Source organism: Ceratina calcarata, unplaced genomic scaffold (assembly GCF_001652005.2).
Source record: "Ceratina calcarata isolate Rehan_Ccalc_2016 unplaced genomic scaffold, ASM165200v1 scaffold183, whole genome shotgun sequence".
Lineage (NCBI taxonomy): Eukaryota > Metazoa > Arthropoda > Insecta > Hymenoptera > Apidae > Ceratina > Ceratina calcarata.
The window spans coordinates 43,233-59,967 of NW_017139757.1; the positions used below are offsets into that span (position 1 = coordinate 43,233).

General features: G+C 38.7%; 2 protein-coding genes across 2 annotated transcripts in view; both read right to left on the reverse strand.

Moving 5' to 3' along the window:
• Window positions 1–1,097: 1,097 nt before the first annotated feature.
• Window positions 1,098–3,013, reverse strand: LOC108633093 (zinc finger matrin-type protein 5). The gene is made up of 3 exons (XM_018038078.2): window positions 1,806–3,013; window positions 1,571–1,708; window positions 1,098–1,490 (listed from the first exon to the last, which is right to left on the reverse strand). Exons 1-3 carry the CDS (start codon window positions 1,930–1,932, stop codon window positions 1,252–1,254), a joined length of 504 nt encoding a protein of 167 aa, XP_017893567.1. The 5' UTR covers window positions 1,933–3,013; the 3' UTR covers window positions 1,098–1,251.
• Window positions 3,014–4,193: 1,180 nt separating this feature from the next.
• igl (IQ calmodulin-binding domain containing protein igloo) overlaps window positions 4,194–16,735 on the reverse strand; it is an 83,278-nt gene continuing 70,736 nt past the window's right edge. Inside the window, exon 4 of the mRNA XM_018038085.2 lies at window positions 4,194–6,463. Within this exon, the coding sequence (XP_017893574.1) occupies window positions 6,314–6,463 (150 nt within the window). The 3' untranslated portion in view covers window positions 4,194–6,313. The remainder of the gene's footprint in view (window positions 6,464–16,735) is intronic.

Consider the following 16,735-nt stretch of genomic DNA (forward strand, 5'->3'; position numbering starts at 1 on the left):
TCATCTCTTGTAGCTAAGAGCGTTTTCGCTCTCAACTAATTCACATGCTTCATTCATGCGTTCGAGGAAATATTCTAAATCAACTTGTTTTTCTTTCATAATCTAAGTCCTTGACAATTCTGTTCGTAAACTATTAATCATTAGATAACTGATGCATTACGTTTTTACTTGATCATTAATCACTATGAGAGAAATTCTTCGACAGAAATTGTATTTATGTCAATTGTATACAAATTGTACTTCTGCCAAGTATAAAAAAAAATCATATTAATCATTGAACATCGAAGACAGTGCATGCAATCAGTAGATAGTAGATTTTTATGCAAAATAGACTTATAGTAGTCAGTTAAAAAAGTGCATGTCAGATTGTAATTTCCTTTATCAATTAAGCATTGCAATATGCAATCGCTTTTTAAATTTTGTGCAATTTTTTAAATATTAAAAATAATATTTACATTACCAGCACATTTAATTATTCTATAAATATATAAAATCCGTAGTAATCGACGACCATCGAATAATTCAAATTTAAATAAAAATGAAAAGAAATTGAGACAAATTAATGAAAATATGTTCGCTTTGAGGTAATTTGAACAGAACAGGATTAATAGAAGAGAATTGCAGGAAGACTCACCGGTGCGATGGAGATGATCGAGAATCCAGTCGGCCGATCGAGGGGCCGGCGTCCCGCCGTGCCGAGATGCTCACCGTCTAAAGCGAACCAAGTTTCAAACACCTTCCGGTTCGCACAATAGCGTAGATTCACAATAAGTCAGTCTCATAATCGCGATACGAATTTTTTACGCGCACTTAATAAACTTGCTTCGTTTTTTCTTTCTTCGAATCAAAACGACACGGCGGCGCGCCGAACGCGACGCTCCAACGACGCCAAACTATCGTGGCAACGGGCGCTTCGCTACTGTGTGGTGTGCGCCTTCAGGTTCATTGTGTGCTGCTTCTTGCCCGCTCCGTTCTGTACGGCACGGGCGACCGCAGGAGAAGGGAGGGACGCCAGATGGTCGCCGCGAAGGTTACCGACCAGCGACGAGGTTGATTCATCCGCGCCTCGGGAGATGGTGCATTTCACACAGAAAATCAACACTTAAATCATTATTTTATTCAAACAACGAAAATCTCCTTCGATTTTAAGTACAAATAATTAGTTCCTATTTAGCTTATTTTTATTACAATCAGTCTCTTGATTAAAAAAGTACAATTAAAATTTTATTTTTGTTTAATAAATTAGAATTTTTATCCCCATTCTGTAAATGCTGTGGTATTTGTTAAACTCTCTGGAGTAATCGGCCACAGTGATGGCGGCAGCATACTGTAATTTTGTAATTCCAGAGGTCTATGCCACGTAGGATAAGTAAAATCTTCTGAACTACTCGTGCTTGGAGAATTCTCGAAATATTCTTTGATTATGTCATCAGGATTGGGCCAGCCATTCTCAGGCGCTAAGTTCAGCTTCGATTGATTTTTCATCGCAACTGTAAATGGAAATAATATATAAATATCCATTGTAATAATTCTTGTTAGCTATTTAATTATGATTAATAATTATTGTTACCAAGGCATTGGAGTTCCCATATCATAGGAGGAGTATAATGGGAGTATCTGCAGCCAAGACCAAATGCACATTCGCCGTTGTTCATATACCATTTACATGGTACTTTCGAACTTTCTTCTTTCAGTATAACTTCGGGATCTGGAAATATTAATAAATGATCGTAACGTTGAGGTTATGTCACGATCTCGAACACATCGAACGTATTTTTCTTAATTAACTTGCGTCGAGTAATCACCTTTGAATGTATTATAATGGTCTGCACGATTTTTCACGTGCTGCAAACTCGAAAGATGCTTTTTTCTAGCCTCTGGATCATCTTTGAACGATCTGTCGCAGTAATCACAGTAATACCTTTTTCCCATGATTGAACTTCCTGGTACTTAAGTACAAATTGTGTTCTATTTATAACTGAACGACACTTTCGTGTACGAGCACGCGATTATGCAAATTTATACAAAATTATTCAAGTAGAATATGTAACTTGTCAAAATCACGTGGACGACGTAAACATTGATTTTTCCGCGACCGAAGCGTCATCTACGAAGTGAGCCGAGTAATATTTAAATTTAAGTGCCGTACGTGCGGCCTAATCAATTTTTATTGTAGAACTTTTATTAAAAGATCATTTGCCCCATACGTGCAAGTGAAAATTTCGTTGGAAATTATTGAAGGAATCGATCGCACATAAAATAACGAAAAGAACTACTGATCCGGGGCGATTAATTGAATTGTTGGTCTACTTCTACGAATGGATCGTAGCTTGTTATTTGTACACTTAATGGATATTTATTTTAAACAAACAGGTTACATACACGATACTGATCGTTTAAACGTTACAATAAGTGTTTAGTTACATCCTTAGAGTACGGTTTACTGCAACATCTTGTGCGTCGCTAATCTATAATGTCTGTGTGGTAAACGTTACGTACCGAAGAAAATGCCTAGAACTTTAATTACAACAACCTCTTTGTTAGTCTCGCTAATCACGCGAAGGAAACGTGTCTCTCAACTACAGAAGCATCAAAGTATTTAGTAAATATCCTCAATTATTCTTCAGTAAATTACCAATCTCCTTAAACAACAATTTCTGCTCGAAGCGAAACCAAATCGATCAATTTGCTGCTCGTAGATATTCACTTCCAAGATGGCATCTTGGGAACAGAATTTCGCTGTTTCCAGTACACAACTTTGCTCGAATGCCCGATAGTCGATTTTTCGTTAATCATCGTGATTTTAAAAAAATATCGTATTCTTTGGTTGAAATATATTATTAAAAACGGATTTTATTGAAAAACGAACGGTAAAATTGTTTCCTCGTTAAAATATAAAGCCGATTCCCACCAGGCGGCAATGATAAAACGCATAAAATGCTCTCGTAATTATCGTTGACGGAGATCATAGATGTTCGTATATATATATATATATTTGATAATATTAATATTATTATACACATATAATATAAATACAATATATTAATAGTATTAATATATGTATATATGTATAGAATGTCAATGTGGATTATAATAATATTCATACAGGAGCCTTTTAGTAGCATACAAATATTATTATAACAGGAATATAATATTATAAATAGATTCAATGTCTTAGATTCCATCTCTGTGTTAGATTTCTAACGTGTCGTTGCCGAGACTCGACGAGTCTTAGTGCGAATCAGCTACCGTTTTCGATTCTCCTCCCAATAAAAATAATCGTATAGAAATAAATTAGTTTTCATGTGAATTTCGTAGACATTTTCAACGATAGTTGAAATCAGCTTTCTACAAGCTATCAGTAGTAGTAACCTATGTGATAGGTATACGTGAGAATGTTAAGAGGAATCAAGCACGAAGGATATTTAAAATGTTCGCGTGCGAATCGCGCGTGGGGACGCCGAAAAACGTGATACATGCTTCGTTGATCATCGGGATTAATACAGACAGAAATTGACGCGTAGAGCACGCAAAAAATAGTGGACATCGCGAGAATAGGAACTAGGAATTGTTGAGGACATGTACACGATTATTATAATAAATTCCTTTTTGGCGTCGTTTTGGTATTTAGTATTTGATGGACGATTCAGTTGGTGTTACTTGGAAAATATATTAGGACAAGATCAAAGTATGGCTAAGAGAAGTCTGAGATTCGTCACTCCAAAATGAAGCATTATTGGTAGTAATATTAATATTATTGGTAACAGCTGTATAGTGTATTGGATAATATTCTCTTTTTCATAACGTACTCTTTTTAGTATGAGAATACTGTACAGTATCGAGCTCTTCGCGGATTCTTCATTTCCCAAAACCATGTGTCGTTTCTGGTGGTTATAAAATTTTGGAAAATTGTTTTGGTACCACGATTATCGGAAGCAAGATGTCATGTGACACGTCTTCGATCATGCACTCGTTCCCCGAAGGTGCAGTCACGTTTTACATAATGTTCGATGGTAACGTTGCGATACGCGACAATGCGTATCGAAAACTATTTACAGGAGAAATAAACGGCAATCGAAGTCAACATTTAGGTCGTTAAAAGGACTGATAAAACGAGGACAGTTTTGCTGAACATTTAAACCTTATCACGGTCAAACTAGCGCGTTGCGGTCCGGAAATAATCAAACGTTTGATGATTCTATAAAATATATTTAGTCGTTTTACCCTCCGACAATCGCGCGAAGCGTGGTGATTAGAAGAACAGATGAAATATATTTGATTCGGTTTGAAATAAAATGTTTTATGTATTATAATGTTATGTGACAATAGTGTGAGCTTATTAACGAAACGATTTAACAAATATTTGGCTAAGAGATTCTTTCAATTATTTTTAACAGTACATTTATATATTTAATATTTCCTCCTTGTTAAAAAAATATTGTTTCCAAACGAGATATAATCCTCCAAATTTAAAAAAAGATAGTCATGTTTTAAAAATAGAATTTCCTGCCGAACGTTAAAAAATAATAATATAAAAACCAATTAAATAAGAATAACGTTTTTAGGCCTGCTAAAAACAAAACAATATTTCCTCAACATAGAAAATTGAAGACTAGACGAAAAATAGGGTGACGCGTGCCTAACTGATTTACATGGCAGTTCGACTATCAAAATGTTTTCTTTCTTCTTTTTGTTTAATCGTTGAATTATTGCATTATCGAGCGTAAAACAGTGTTGAGAAAAACAAGTTGCGTGCAGCTACGTGGCCAAACTACGGACCGAGTTCGCAAAAGTTGGAACGATGAAACTTCGACGACACGTTTATCGATTAAACATGTTCTTTGCCACAGGCATGCGCTTTCTCACCGAGAATATAGTAATTTCGATCAATGATCGAAACTCTGATTCCCCTTTTTATAATCCTACCGTGGTAATACATTTTCCCGTGTTATTTCCTCTTTTTTATGAAATTACAATAAATACAGCAGATTGCATCGATTTGCGTGGGAGTTTCAGTAATATCACAAGTCGTGTATAATCTCTTCGAAAAGGGGAATAAAATGACTGGACTTTCGACTGATTATCAACTGTTTCTACGTTCATTTTGCATTCAATTATCCTCGAATCAGAGGCATGCACATGTAGAGAGGAAACGCGATTCTGCTCTTCCGTGAGCCGGCGATATCCTCGTGTCGCGTGCTCATTGGTTATTTTAATTAACCGGTGTAATTTTCCACTACGTTTCGCGAGTTCGCGAGTGCAGAGAGGACGTCCGATACGAACGACGAAATTCTACGTGCAACGGAAGAGCATAATCTGGCGCCAAGCTTTGATAGATCCTTCTCGCGTTTTACGATTGCCGATAAATTTCAGATACAAGAATTTATCGGTCCACTGTTAATCTCGAATCTGTGCGGCACCCGCGCGCGTATGTACGTATCGGTTGATTAAACGAAAACCATCGGCGGCGAATACGCGATTAAATCGAGCCGAGTAATTGGATCTGGCCGAAGAAACGTATTCAACCCTGGTTCGCGCGCTTCCCTTCGAACTTCTGAAAAGATTGCTCTCGCCACTTTCGGAGTCAATTAATTCCTCTCGTCGCCGTTCCTTTGTTTCTCGTCGAGTTCCCTTCGTTCCTTCGGTCGGCCAGCGCAGTGCAAGCCGCTGCGGCGGGCAACTGTGAAACTCAAACAGCCTTCTTCGACTAATCGCGCTTACTACGTACTCTCGTTCATGCTTGACCGCGATTTTCAATTCGACTCGGTAAGTACCTATTACGTGGTCTGCCGAGCCTTATAATAAGCTACGTGGTGTATTTTTTATAGACTTCGCCCGGTTTCCCGATTCGTTTGTTCCACGCGAGGTTTCGCGTCTCACGTCGACGAAACGCCAATTTGTAAATAACGAAAATCAACGTTAACGACGCGTGCACGTTTGCGAAATCGATAATCGTTCGGTTGTAAAATAATACATCGTCGCATCGGGATCAGTGATATTCGTATCGAATGCATCGGGTAAACGTTTAGGTATATGCGATAAAATATGAGAAACAGTTTACCTTCACGAAACCTAAGCTAAATTTCACGTAATGAACGGGACACAGGATTCGCGTTAGAAACGCCATTAAATTTCTGTGGGGATTTGTAAAAAAAGGATTCGCTCGCGAAGCGGATTCGGCGATAAACGGAAAAGCAAAGATGAAGCCCGATTCTCTGCTATTATTTTTGTTGTTTTTGTTGTTGTTGTTATTGTTGTTATTGTTGACCGACCCATTTATTAGTTTATTTTTTTTTCTGCTTTTTCATCCCTCTTATTTCTTGGGCTCCTCCGGCTGGCCGACGACGTTCACTTCCTGACGGACCTTATGACCCCGGAAGCTCGCCTGGATCTTCGTCGCCGCCTTATGTAGATCGGGATCCGACAAATCGATACCCTCAAGCTCGTTCTCGGCCTCCTTCGCCTGAAACAATCAATCGCAACGTCCAAATGTAGATTTTGATAAACATAAACTATAATTATTAACGAGTGTTCGCCTATGACAAAATGTCAAAGTAATCTCGGTGTTCTCTCAATTAATTAAATTCGCTAAATTATTTAGTCTATACGTCAAATGCAAACTTTGCCCAACTTCAAAGCGCGGATTTGTGTTCGTAAACAACAGCAGAATGTTTGCCCGTAACGTAACGTGTCGTTTTGTTAATCTCTGCTAACACCGGCAGCCAATTTAGTTCAACGTGTTTGCGCAGTATTTTCCACGGTACTTTTTCCAATTTATGTATGCAAATTAATAGGACAACGTTTTTTTTTTTTCGGATATAATAATTATAAATTCGAAGCGAGGGATTAAAATGAGTAAGTCTGACCTATTGTACGTTCGTACTACTGCAGTTGTATCGCAAGCTGTGCTACTGTCTGTCAGAGGAAACCAGGCGTGAAAAGAACGTTGTTTCCTCGTTTGCCCCTCTCGTTACGGCCTATTTCTCGCGATTCCACGCGCAATTATTGTCGCATCGGCTAAATTTAGGCTTAATTATAACGAAACCCGAGTGGCCCTGACGTCACGAGGCGGCGCGGCGCGAGGTATGTATGACAAGGGCTCGTAGCCGAGTCTCGAAACAGCCACGGGGTGCCGGCGGGGGGGAGGAGAAAAAAAGGTGACGCGCCACATGCAAAAGAGGTTTATAAACATGTAGATTGCAATTACGCGCGAACGTATTTGCATTCGACCCTTGGGCAGCCTTTCCTTCAGCTTCGACCCGCTGCCGCGCAGTTAAACCATCCTCCTTCGTCTCTCGCGCTCACACACGAGCCGTTCGTGCCGAGGAGGCTTTTCGTGTCATCCGTGCTTTTGATTTCGACCCGGCCGCGGAAAGAGCCAGCTATGTGGACCTTCGTGTCCGAGTATTATTCGTCAACCAGTCAGGATCGCGAGCCAGCTTGATAGTTCGACGGTGGATGGTATAAAGAGGCTCGACCAGCGGATGAAACCTTAGCTGATAACGGGGTTAATTACGCCCGATGTATCATAGCAGAGCTTCATTTTTAATTCCACCCTCGCGTTTCACTCGGTAATTTCGTCGGCGATTATCCGCAGATTTTATTCACTCGTTCGCGTCGAGGCAGCCAAGCATGAATATTTACGCTAATCTTAGATGAAAATGTGGATGCGTTTTCGCTGAGTCCAAATCTGTGACAGTAGATTAATTGCGACAGGATTGAAAATTTTGCGAGATATAAATAACTTCTTCATCTAATATTGAAGGTTCAAAATTCCATATGATAATTTCTCGACTATCAGTCATGAGATACTTGAATATCTAAAATTATGTCAGAGAGCAGTTGAAGCACTGCTTAATACGACTTCCGAGAGAGAGTTTTTTAAGTGACTCGAGGACGCAACGCGTCGATGCTCAGGCCAGGTAAAGCAGGGTAAGAATTATGATATCGTTGCGCAACGGAAGGGTGGCGGAAGCTGGATTTAAAGTTTAAAGTCTCTCCTAGAAGGTTTCGAGCCTCCAACTGTACGTAGCAAGAACCGTTACTTAGGATCACGTTTCGCATTCGTACAGCTTGAAAACTATGTTTAATGGACCAACGTCCCTTCCAACTGGGCCTCAACATTTCTCAACATTTAATTAATTTATGAGTTTACAACATCCACTAATTGTTATAATCTCAACGCTTTGTCATTGTTTTTGTGTAAGGATTCATACAACCTTAAACGTTGCTACTGTTTTTGTAAATGCATAAAAATTCGCAGCCAATTTTCTAGAAAGCAATTAATTACCTCCGACGTATCATGAGTCGAACGAGTTTAATAATTTTCTATCAGGCGATGCCAGAACTTTGTTCCTGGCTGTCTTACTTCGGCACGACTCTTTGATTACCAATTAGGCAGAAGTTTAACTCTTCCGCGTAATAAGTCAACCAGCGACCGTCGACAGGCTGCGGAATTGGATTCGTTGAAACTCGAACCCCATCGGTTTTAAAGTAAATTAAAAGGGATTAACTTTCCCACTGTGCTCGCCACAAACGGACCTCCGAGATTTCCGTCACGACTCTCTCAAACGATCGGACGGAGAAAGTTTTGTTCTTCGGTTAAGGGGACATTCAACCTTTTAAATACCCCTGGTTAGGTAACAGCTTTGTGAAACGATGGTCCAGCAAGTTTTGTAAATTTTTATTTCATAAACATTTATTTAATTCGTTTCCAAAACTCAATAGATAATTTAGAAAATTGTTAATTGATAGAACGTTTTATTTTCATTTTCTTAAGAGTAATTTTCGTATTTTCTAATTATACACTTCTTAGAGTTTTAATTATGGTTCTGAGAAAAATAAATTGATTTCCATGCAATTAAAGTTTGAAATAGAGTTTGTGGAAACGATTCATTCCCAGTGGCCATAAAGGAGATTCATTTGCTGGTAAAAAAAAAATTATTTCGCGTACCCTGGGAAATTTAACTTTACAGTCTCTATTCATCGTTTTATCACTTCAATAAAGATTTCAGTGAACGTTCGGCTAAGCGTTAAATACGCATTATGTAAAAATTTATGTTAGAATGTATAGAATTTATGTTAAAATGTTTTTTAGGGTACACTTCGCAACATGACCTGCTTAATTATTTGAAAGCGTCTCAAGCGTGTGTTCTCCAGAATCTGATTGACAATTTTTAATCTGAAATATTACCCTTCAGCAAGTTCAACGTTCAAAGAAGGTTTAATTCCAGCATCTGGCGCGTTGAAATCATTTATCTTGATCGTTGGTGGCCGTTTCGTTTTTCAGAATTTCAGAAAATGCCTGCGAACGGGTCGAGTGTTATCGCGCAACCGTCGCGGTGCGAGCACAAAAGAGATTTTTGCCGAAAGCTGCTCTCTGATTTTTTCGACCCGTCAGCTGTGTCATCTCTTTGAATTTCGGGCCGAGTGCTGGCATGTTTAGTTGTACGCATGCACTCCAGTTCAACGAAAATAAAAAGTCGCTCGACGCTCTAACTTTTCCCGATAAATCTGTTCGTCTTATCCCATTTTACACGTAAACGATCATCAATTCCTTTTTTTTTTGGTGCAACCAGAAATTAGGGGATTGTCCAGATATTAGAAGCTTTGACCTTTATTGCTTCTCATTATTTAATCGTAGACAAATGTAACCATGTTACGTCATGAATTCAGTAAAAAAATAATATAAACTGATGGGGAGATTTTTATTTTAGTTTTTCCACAGCTGCCATAGTCGATTTCCACTGGTACAATACACGACGTAGGAATTTCTAATAAAATGTTCAGGAATAAGAACACGATAGCCCGTGACGCTCTCTTTTCGTTATTGCCAATCTCTTCTAAACGACTGTCAAAATAAAAAGCATCTCGTGCCTGACGACAATCATTGCGCGAAGAGATGCCCTATTTATAGAAATTCAATAAACTAATTTTAAATGCGATAGGAACTTATATCATCTTCCTTTAACTAACGAACCCTTTCGCCTGATAACTTTTATAATCACATTAAAACTACTAGGGCAAGTCTTCACATGATTTGAAAGTTTTCAGAAATTTTAATGAAGTTTGAAGTAATTCATTAAAACTGCTAATACTATGTTATAAAACAATCTAATATTCTGCGAATATACTAACATCCAGTCTTTGAACGTTGCATAAAGAGAAACGAGATGCTCATAAAAAATTGACTTCCCACAGGAGCATTCATGTCCTCCACAAAGGAGCAGCCCTCTCAATATCTGATTCTTTCTATAATGGAACCACAACTTTGCCAATCGCATTCGCAGAGTCGATAGATAACTCACAGTCAACGGACTATGAGTATAATGCCGGTGGAACAGTTTCTTTGATGCAGACTTGATAGAACATACGGCGAATCTCCGTGGTCACGGGATTGTAAATTATGTGCTTTTAGAAAATGCATCAACCCCTCCGGATAATTATTGTTACCACTGTCCCCGCGTATGTTGTATTTGCGCTGTGAACTTCCGCGGGGATGCAAACGAACCAGTTCTGGGGTTGCATTTGCATTCGAGCGCGTGCTCACAAAAGAAACTTGCTTTATGGGCCTTTAGGGGTTGATACGTTCATTTATTTAGACACGCAGTTATAATGTCGCGTGGTTACAACGATGTAACATGCGTGTTTGAACGCGGTTTGACTAGTTAGACAAGGATTTGTTAGAAACAGTAGCTGCAGGCTGTACATTTTATTATCTACTGACAAAATCCCGGATTTTTATGCAAAAGATATGTTTTTTAACTTTTTATCTTTTGCAGATAAAATATTTCTATCAACGCGTAAAACTCACGGTTTGTCCTCGAGTGGGAATTAATTTTATTTATAAAACGTTTTACTTTCTTCTCTTACTGATTTGATATTAATTAAACACTGAATCCATTCAGTTTTTCCTCTAGTTTAAAATTCATTAAACTAATTGAAACCAAGAAAAACGGCGTAAAAAGAGAAAAATTATATTCAACGGCGAGGCAAAGTTTTTCCGCGGAATTATGTTCCACGCGATACGCGCAAAGGAAAAAGATGCCGGAATTTAATTCTCTGACAACGTGGAAAAGAAGAGCGTATCTAAACGCTCTTACGTCGTACAGAGCGCAATAATTTTTTTTCTACTCTTCACACGGATTGGCTTCCACGTCTCGCGTCGGAGTTAATCCAATTTGTCGAAAGGGTCGTTGCCGAAACGTCTGCGATCCCTTAAAGCAAACAACGCATGGCCACCTCGGACAGTGATGGAAATAAATAAAAAAAATAGATGAGAAAGCGTCAAAGGACGAGGGAAGAGTTTATTATGGTTGTAATTAATAATTAAGCAAACTAGAAAATAAATGAAGGTACGAGATTGGATTTGTTGTCATTTATTTTCTAAACTCTGTCTTAATTAGCCTAACGATGGAATCAGCTTTTGTTGTTAGCATAAATGAATTGCTTACGAGTTTAGAAAATAATTCGAGAAACAAGCTCTTAATTTACGACCAATTAAAATCTTACAAAGGGAAGCGAGGAATTAATCACCACAGTAGGACTAGAAGCAACTGTTGACAATAATTGATCACATCTAATTTGCGTAAGCGTTTGTGGCCTACAATCCATTGATGGAATCCGTGAATCAGGAAGGAAGGATATAACGAAGATATACGAGATACTCGTCACGGACCCTGTTCATCGCTTCCTCCGCACCGGTCGGAACAAATTTCCTGTTCGACGGGTCCGCAAATTCCTGGCATAAATCGCGAATTCAGCGAATAAGCGCGAGGAAGTTCGGGGAAAAAAGGGAGCGAGGGTGGAAGAGAAGAACGGAACGCGATCATACCTCGTGCCTCAGATCGGGGGCCGACCGCGGATCGATCGCCCGAACGGTTTGGCCCGAGTTCCCCCAGGTACAAAACCTTTTAAAATAATTGGCCGGCCTGTAAATCGTGCAATTGCTCAGTGCAATCGATCATACGCCGGCAAGGTCGACGAACATTCAAACTTCCTCCCGGCACTCTTAATTTCGCCCCTTGGGAACGATTGTTTCGAGATTATAAAAATATAAGCTAAAATATTCTCAATTATCCTCATGTTTTACAGAATATGAATTATTTGAACATTAATAGTCATTGTATTGTCATTTTCTTTAAATACATGTACATAAATCCTATAGACTGTTACATATACTGGAATACATGAAAAACTTATCTCATAGTAGATTTAGTTATTGTATCATGTTTTCAGTGCACGAGATATTTTGCAAGATAGTTTGCAATTTCTGCATAAATATATTCTTACTTTTCTAGAACTTCCTGCGACAAGTCAAATGTTTGACTATAGTGAATAATAGTTTCATGATATGTCAAAATCGAGTATTGGCAACATGATACAGTGACCTTTACTATCTTCCATTCGTGATCCCTATTTGGCACTATGAGCACCTGTCACAGTTTTCAGATATATTTTACAAAGCTGGTCTGGAATCCCTTAAAATCAGTGTATCTCATTTAAATAATTTATCAGTTCGCACGTTGTTGAATAATTAAATAATTTCAGTTAGGGATCTTTAACTTAAATCAGGGACCGGACAATGCGCAGCCATTGCTCTCAACTAATTTAATGGAAGTTATGTACCAAGTATTTTGCAATACAATGGCACGTAAATAAAATAGGAGCGATTCTTAGTCAAAATTAATACCGATTTAACCTACTTTAAAATGTTTACTATGTTCAGCATATCAGCTTTTGAAAACGAAAAACTTTAATTGTAATTCTAAAATATTAATAACGTTTTAGACTTGAAATTTTCTGTATTTATGATTTTAATTTTGTCTCGGATTAAAAAATATTTGTTTATACATTTGTATATGCGCATGGTTTGTTTTTAAATATCTTTTTCCTTATTTGTCTCTTTACCGAATGCTTTTACACTTTGACACGTGGAACATCTGCATGCACACGTTAAACTTGCCTCTATGAATATAGAGATATATTTTGAGCTGCTTAAATGCTAGAACTGCTAGAAATGTATACACTTTAAACCGGAAGGATCCCCTTAATAACGGTCGACCAATCAGCAAACGGCAGCTGTTTGCCTGATCCCTCATTAAAGGATCTCTCATTTAAGTATTCTATAGTAAGCCCTGATATAAATTCCCACACACTGACTGTGCACCAAATTATTTGATCTTCAATAGTATTCATCATAGTGGAGGATGAGACAAATTGTATATACGATTTCCAGTTTCAGAACGACATTTCATATGCAACCTCATGATCATTCATGAACTAATCGTCGTTGGAAATTAATAGTGATTGACTTCCGATAAGCTATCGATTCCACAAAGTTACCCAAGGAGACTAGGTAGCAAATCTTGCCCACGCTGACCCAATACGCATTGGTTTCGTACATCAATGCGTAAGACGATTACGCATTAATTGTCCTAGTTCTGTAATGGCATTCGACGGAGCTATACCTGCTGCGCCTACTAATGACGTTAGACACAGATTAAATCGTGTAGTTCCTCGCATCCGAGGGCCGTGCAATTTCCCTTGCGTTCACTAAGTAGACGCAGACGCGACATCCGCGCGAGAGAGAATCTGCTTGAGACGTTGACGTATGGGACAACAAAAACAAGCCCAAGTGTTCCTCTTACCGACGACAGCTTCTTGTCTTACTTCACATTTCCGATTAATTCTGTTCACGAATTACCTAATATACATCTTCGAAATGAATTTCTTCTACTTTTAAAAACTAATGGAGTTTTAAATGAATGCGGATGAGGAAATAGGAATAGCAAAGACAAAGGGAGGCTGATCGATATTTTATCCATTACGAGCCTCTACTGTTTCACCTATTCAACAGAGAATTGAGGTGACACTGGACAGAATCCATGGTATCCACGCGGTACAGGCCACTCAATAATTAACGTGACCGAGCCGACATGATCGACAAGTTCTGCAGGTCCGATGACAAAATCGGCATGCGAAATTTTCGACAAAAAATAGGAACTAGGTTACACACATAAAAATGAGATCTATAAATCAGAAGAACGTAGTCCAAGTTCTTTGGACTTCTAGAATAAGTTTCAAGGAATTTTATTATTAAAAATGAGCGAGTCAATTTGACTCAAAGTTCAAGTATCATTAAAAAAAAAAAAAAAATAGAAGTAAGACGTCTGTGCTAAATGTAATAAAGAAATCTATGGACAACGTATTTTAACAGCAGAATATATATGTAAAAATTGTTTTGAATAAAATGAAATTTTGGCAACAAAAAACATCAGACAATCTAGTGTTAAAGTTGGCAAAGTTCTAAAGATTACATGTCACATTTTATCATCGGATTACGAGGCTCATCGCCGAGACCTTCGAGGAGCTATTGTTGGCCACTTTGACATAACGTTGATGCACCAACGCGTAACACGGGGCTGCCGTAATCGACGGTGAACCAGCAGGTGCACCTACGCGTCCTTTCAACCCTGCACGATCGTCAAGATCCACTAGAAGAGCTTCTCCAAACTGACGCGCATTGTTGCGCCGAACGAGCCAGAAATAGAGCCCCCTCTTTAAGGGCGAACACGCCGTTATCGAGCCGTTCCAGTCGAGAATTCCTCTACTCAATCCGCCATAGATATACATGTATACACATTCGTCTACGGATTCGTTAATTTCCGCTTGGTTCCAGACGTTCAGACATTTTCAACGAGAACTTCGTACGTGAGAGACCCTTAACAGTGAATAAAATAATTTTTAGAGATACTTGTTTCAACATGATTTATACGAATATTCGATGAATGCTAATTGATTTGTTCGTCGAACGAAATTCACTATGTGTGTTTGGTGCATGCAAATAATGTCTTTGGAATTAATTGGCGGAATAAGACACTGCATAAGGTGGAACTGAATTACGAGTAGGGTCGGCAGTAAACCGTCCAACCGTGCTGTATAATTTCGATGGAAAGTTGTAGCCCAATTCTGGATAATTATTGACTCACTCTTGGTAGTTTGGACAAGTGAATTCACAGACTGCATTTAGAAGATTAACCACTATTAAGCAATGCACGAAATCTCATTACACGAATTATATTCTGCATTTGCAAACGGAAAGAGACGTCACCGTTATGAATGTACGTACGTATGTAAGATAAACAGAATGATCAATCATTTCGTTTGGTAGGAAAAATATAGTTTTCAACGTGACCTTATACAACGGATCATTTATAAACAAGAAAGAAGCTTCCTGCGAAAACACATATTCACGCGTAACGAAGTGCATTCGCGGTCCAACAGCGAATTGACCCAGTTTAATCCAGTGAATTCATACAATCAGCGGCGGTGGCAGAGGCCAGGTACGCGTACCACCGGAGTGGCAGACGGGAGGAGCTCTCGTTGCACGGGGAGAAAGTAAAATCCCGGAATTTTCGACGGCATTCGCAATTAATAGGAAGCGTCGGATCAATTTCGCACTCGTCCCGCGTAAAAGCCGTATTACATTCAGCCATTGGTCCTCGTCCCGCTGGGAAATTGTTTTTCAACCAACGCGACGCGACGCGTTGATTGAAACCTCCTCCGACTCCTCTCGTTTCGCGCGGACCCCGTGGCTTCGCCTCTTTCTCTTGCAAATTTCGACGATCGAACGTCGCCGTGTTCGCGGCCTGTCGAATGCAAATTAACGAAACGAATTCGCCTTCTGCGACGCCGCGTCGTCAGCAGCTTTAATTAAGGACAAATATTGGGTTAGAAGTTGCCAGGGAGCCTCTGATATTTTTACCTTCGGTGAAATGCCGTTTTTTTTCTTCTTTCTTTTTTTTCCACAATTTTCTTTCAATTTTCGAGAGAAGTAATTTCTTCTTCAATGAACGAGGATGTTGATTAAAGCGGTAGACCGATTAACGCTCTCGTCGAGAGAATTTACGAAGATTGCGTGCAATTCGGAATAATTGTACGCGGATGGACGGAAGACAATGCCGGGCCTTGTGCCGCGATTACGCGACATTATAACCAAATGAAAATACGCTATTGTCACCTCGACCTCGTGGTTCCATAGTTGCAATTGTCATAGGAATGCAATCCCTTCCCCTGTTTATACGGCAAGACATGCATTAAGCTTTAATAATTTAATTGATGTTGCGAATTATATTACGAAAAAAAATGTTTTTAATAATTGAATTAAAGTTTCTCGATTGATATTCATTTCCAATTTAAATCCGGAAAATAATAAAATGCAAACAGTAACCATCAAAGAAACTTTTATACAATAATTCGCCGGAGTTTTCCCGATATTACAATTTCGCTTCGCAGCGAAAATAAAGGAGTAGTTAAATAATTGTCAACCATTATTTTATGCCGATATGAAACTGCGCGAACGATTGATCGCTCGGCATTTGGTGATTTCCGCGATTAATTGTTAGCTGACGTAGCTCGCCGCCACACGTACAATTAATGTCCGTGTATGAACGCGGTACTCACATTTAATTCGCGTTATTCCCAGGTCATCACAAATTGGAATATTTCCGCAGATATTTTTTTTTTTAGTCTGACACGGTTTCGTTCGTGATATGCTATAAACAATATTTCACTGAGCCGGTATTCAAAAAACAATTCGCGAAATTTCTGAATATATGGTAATTAATAGAAAGCCAGCAAAATATTTTTGTTTGCAAAAAGCTTTGATAAATTTTTATTAAAACATATCGATTACCACTCGAAATTTGTTGCGTTGGAATAAATGGTACTGTTG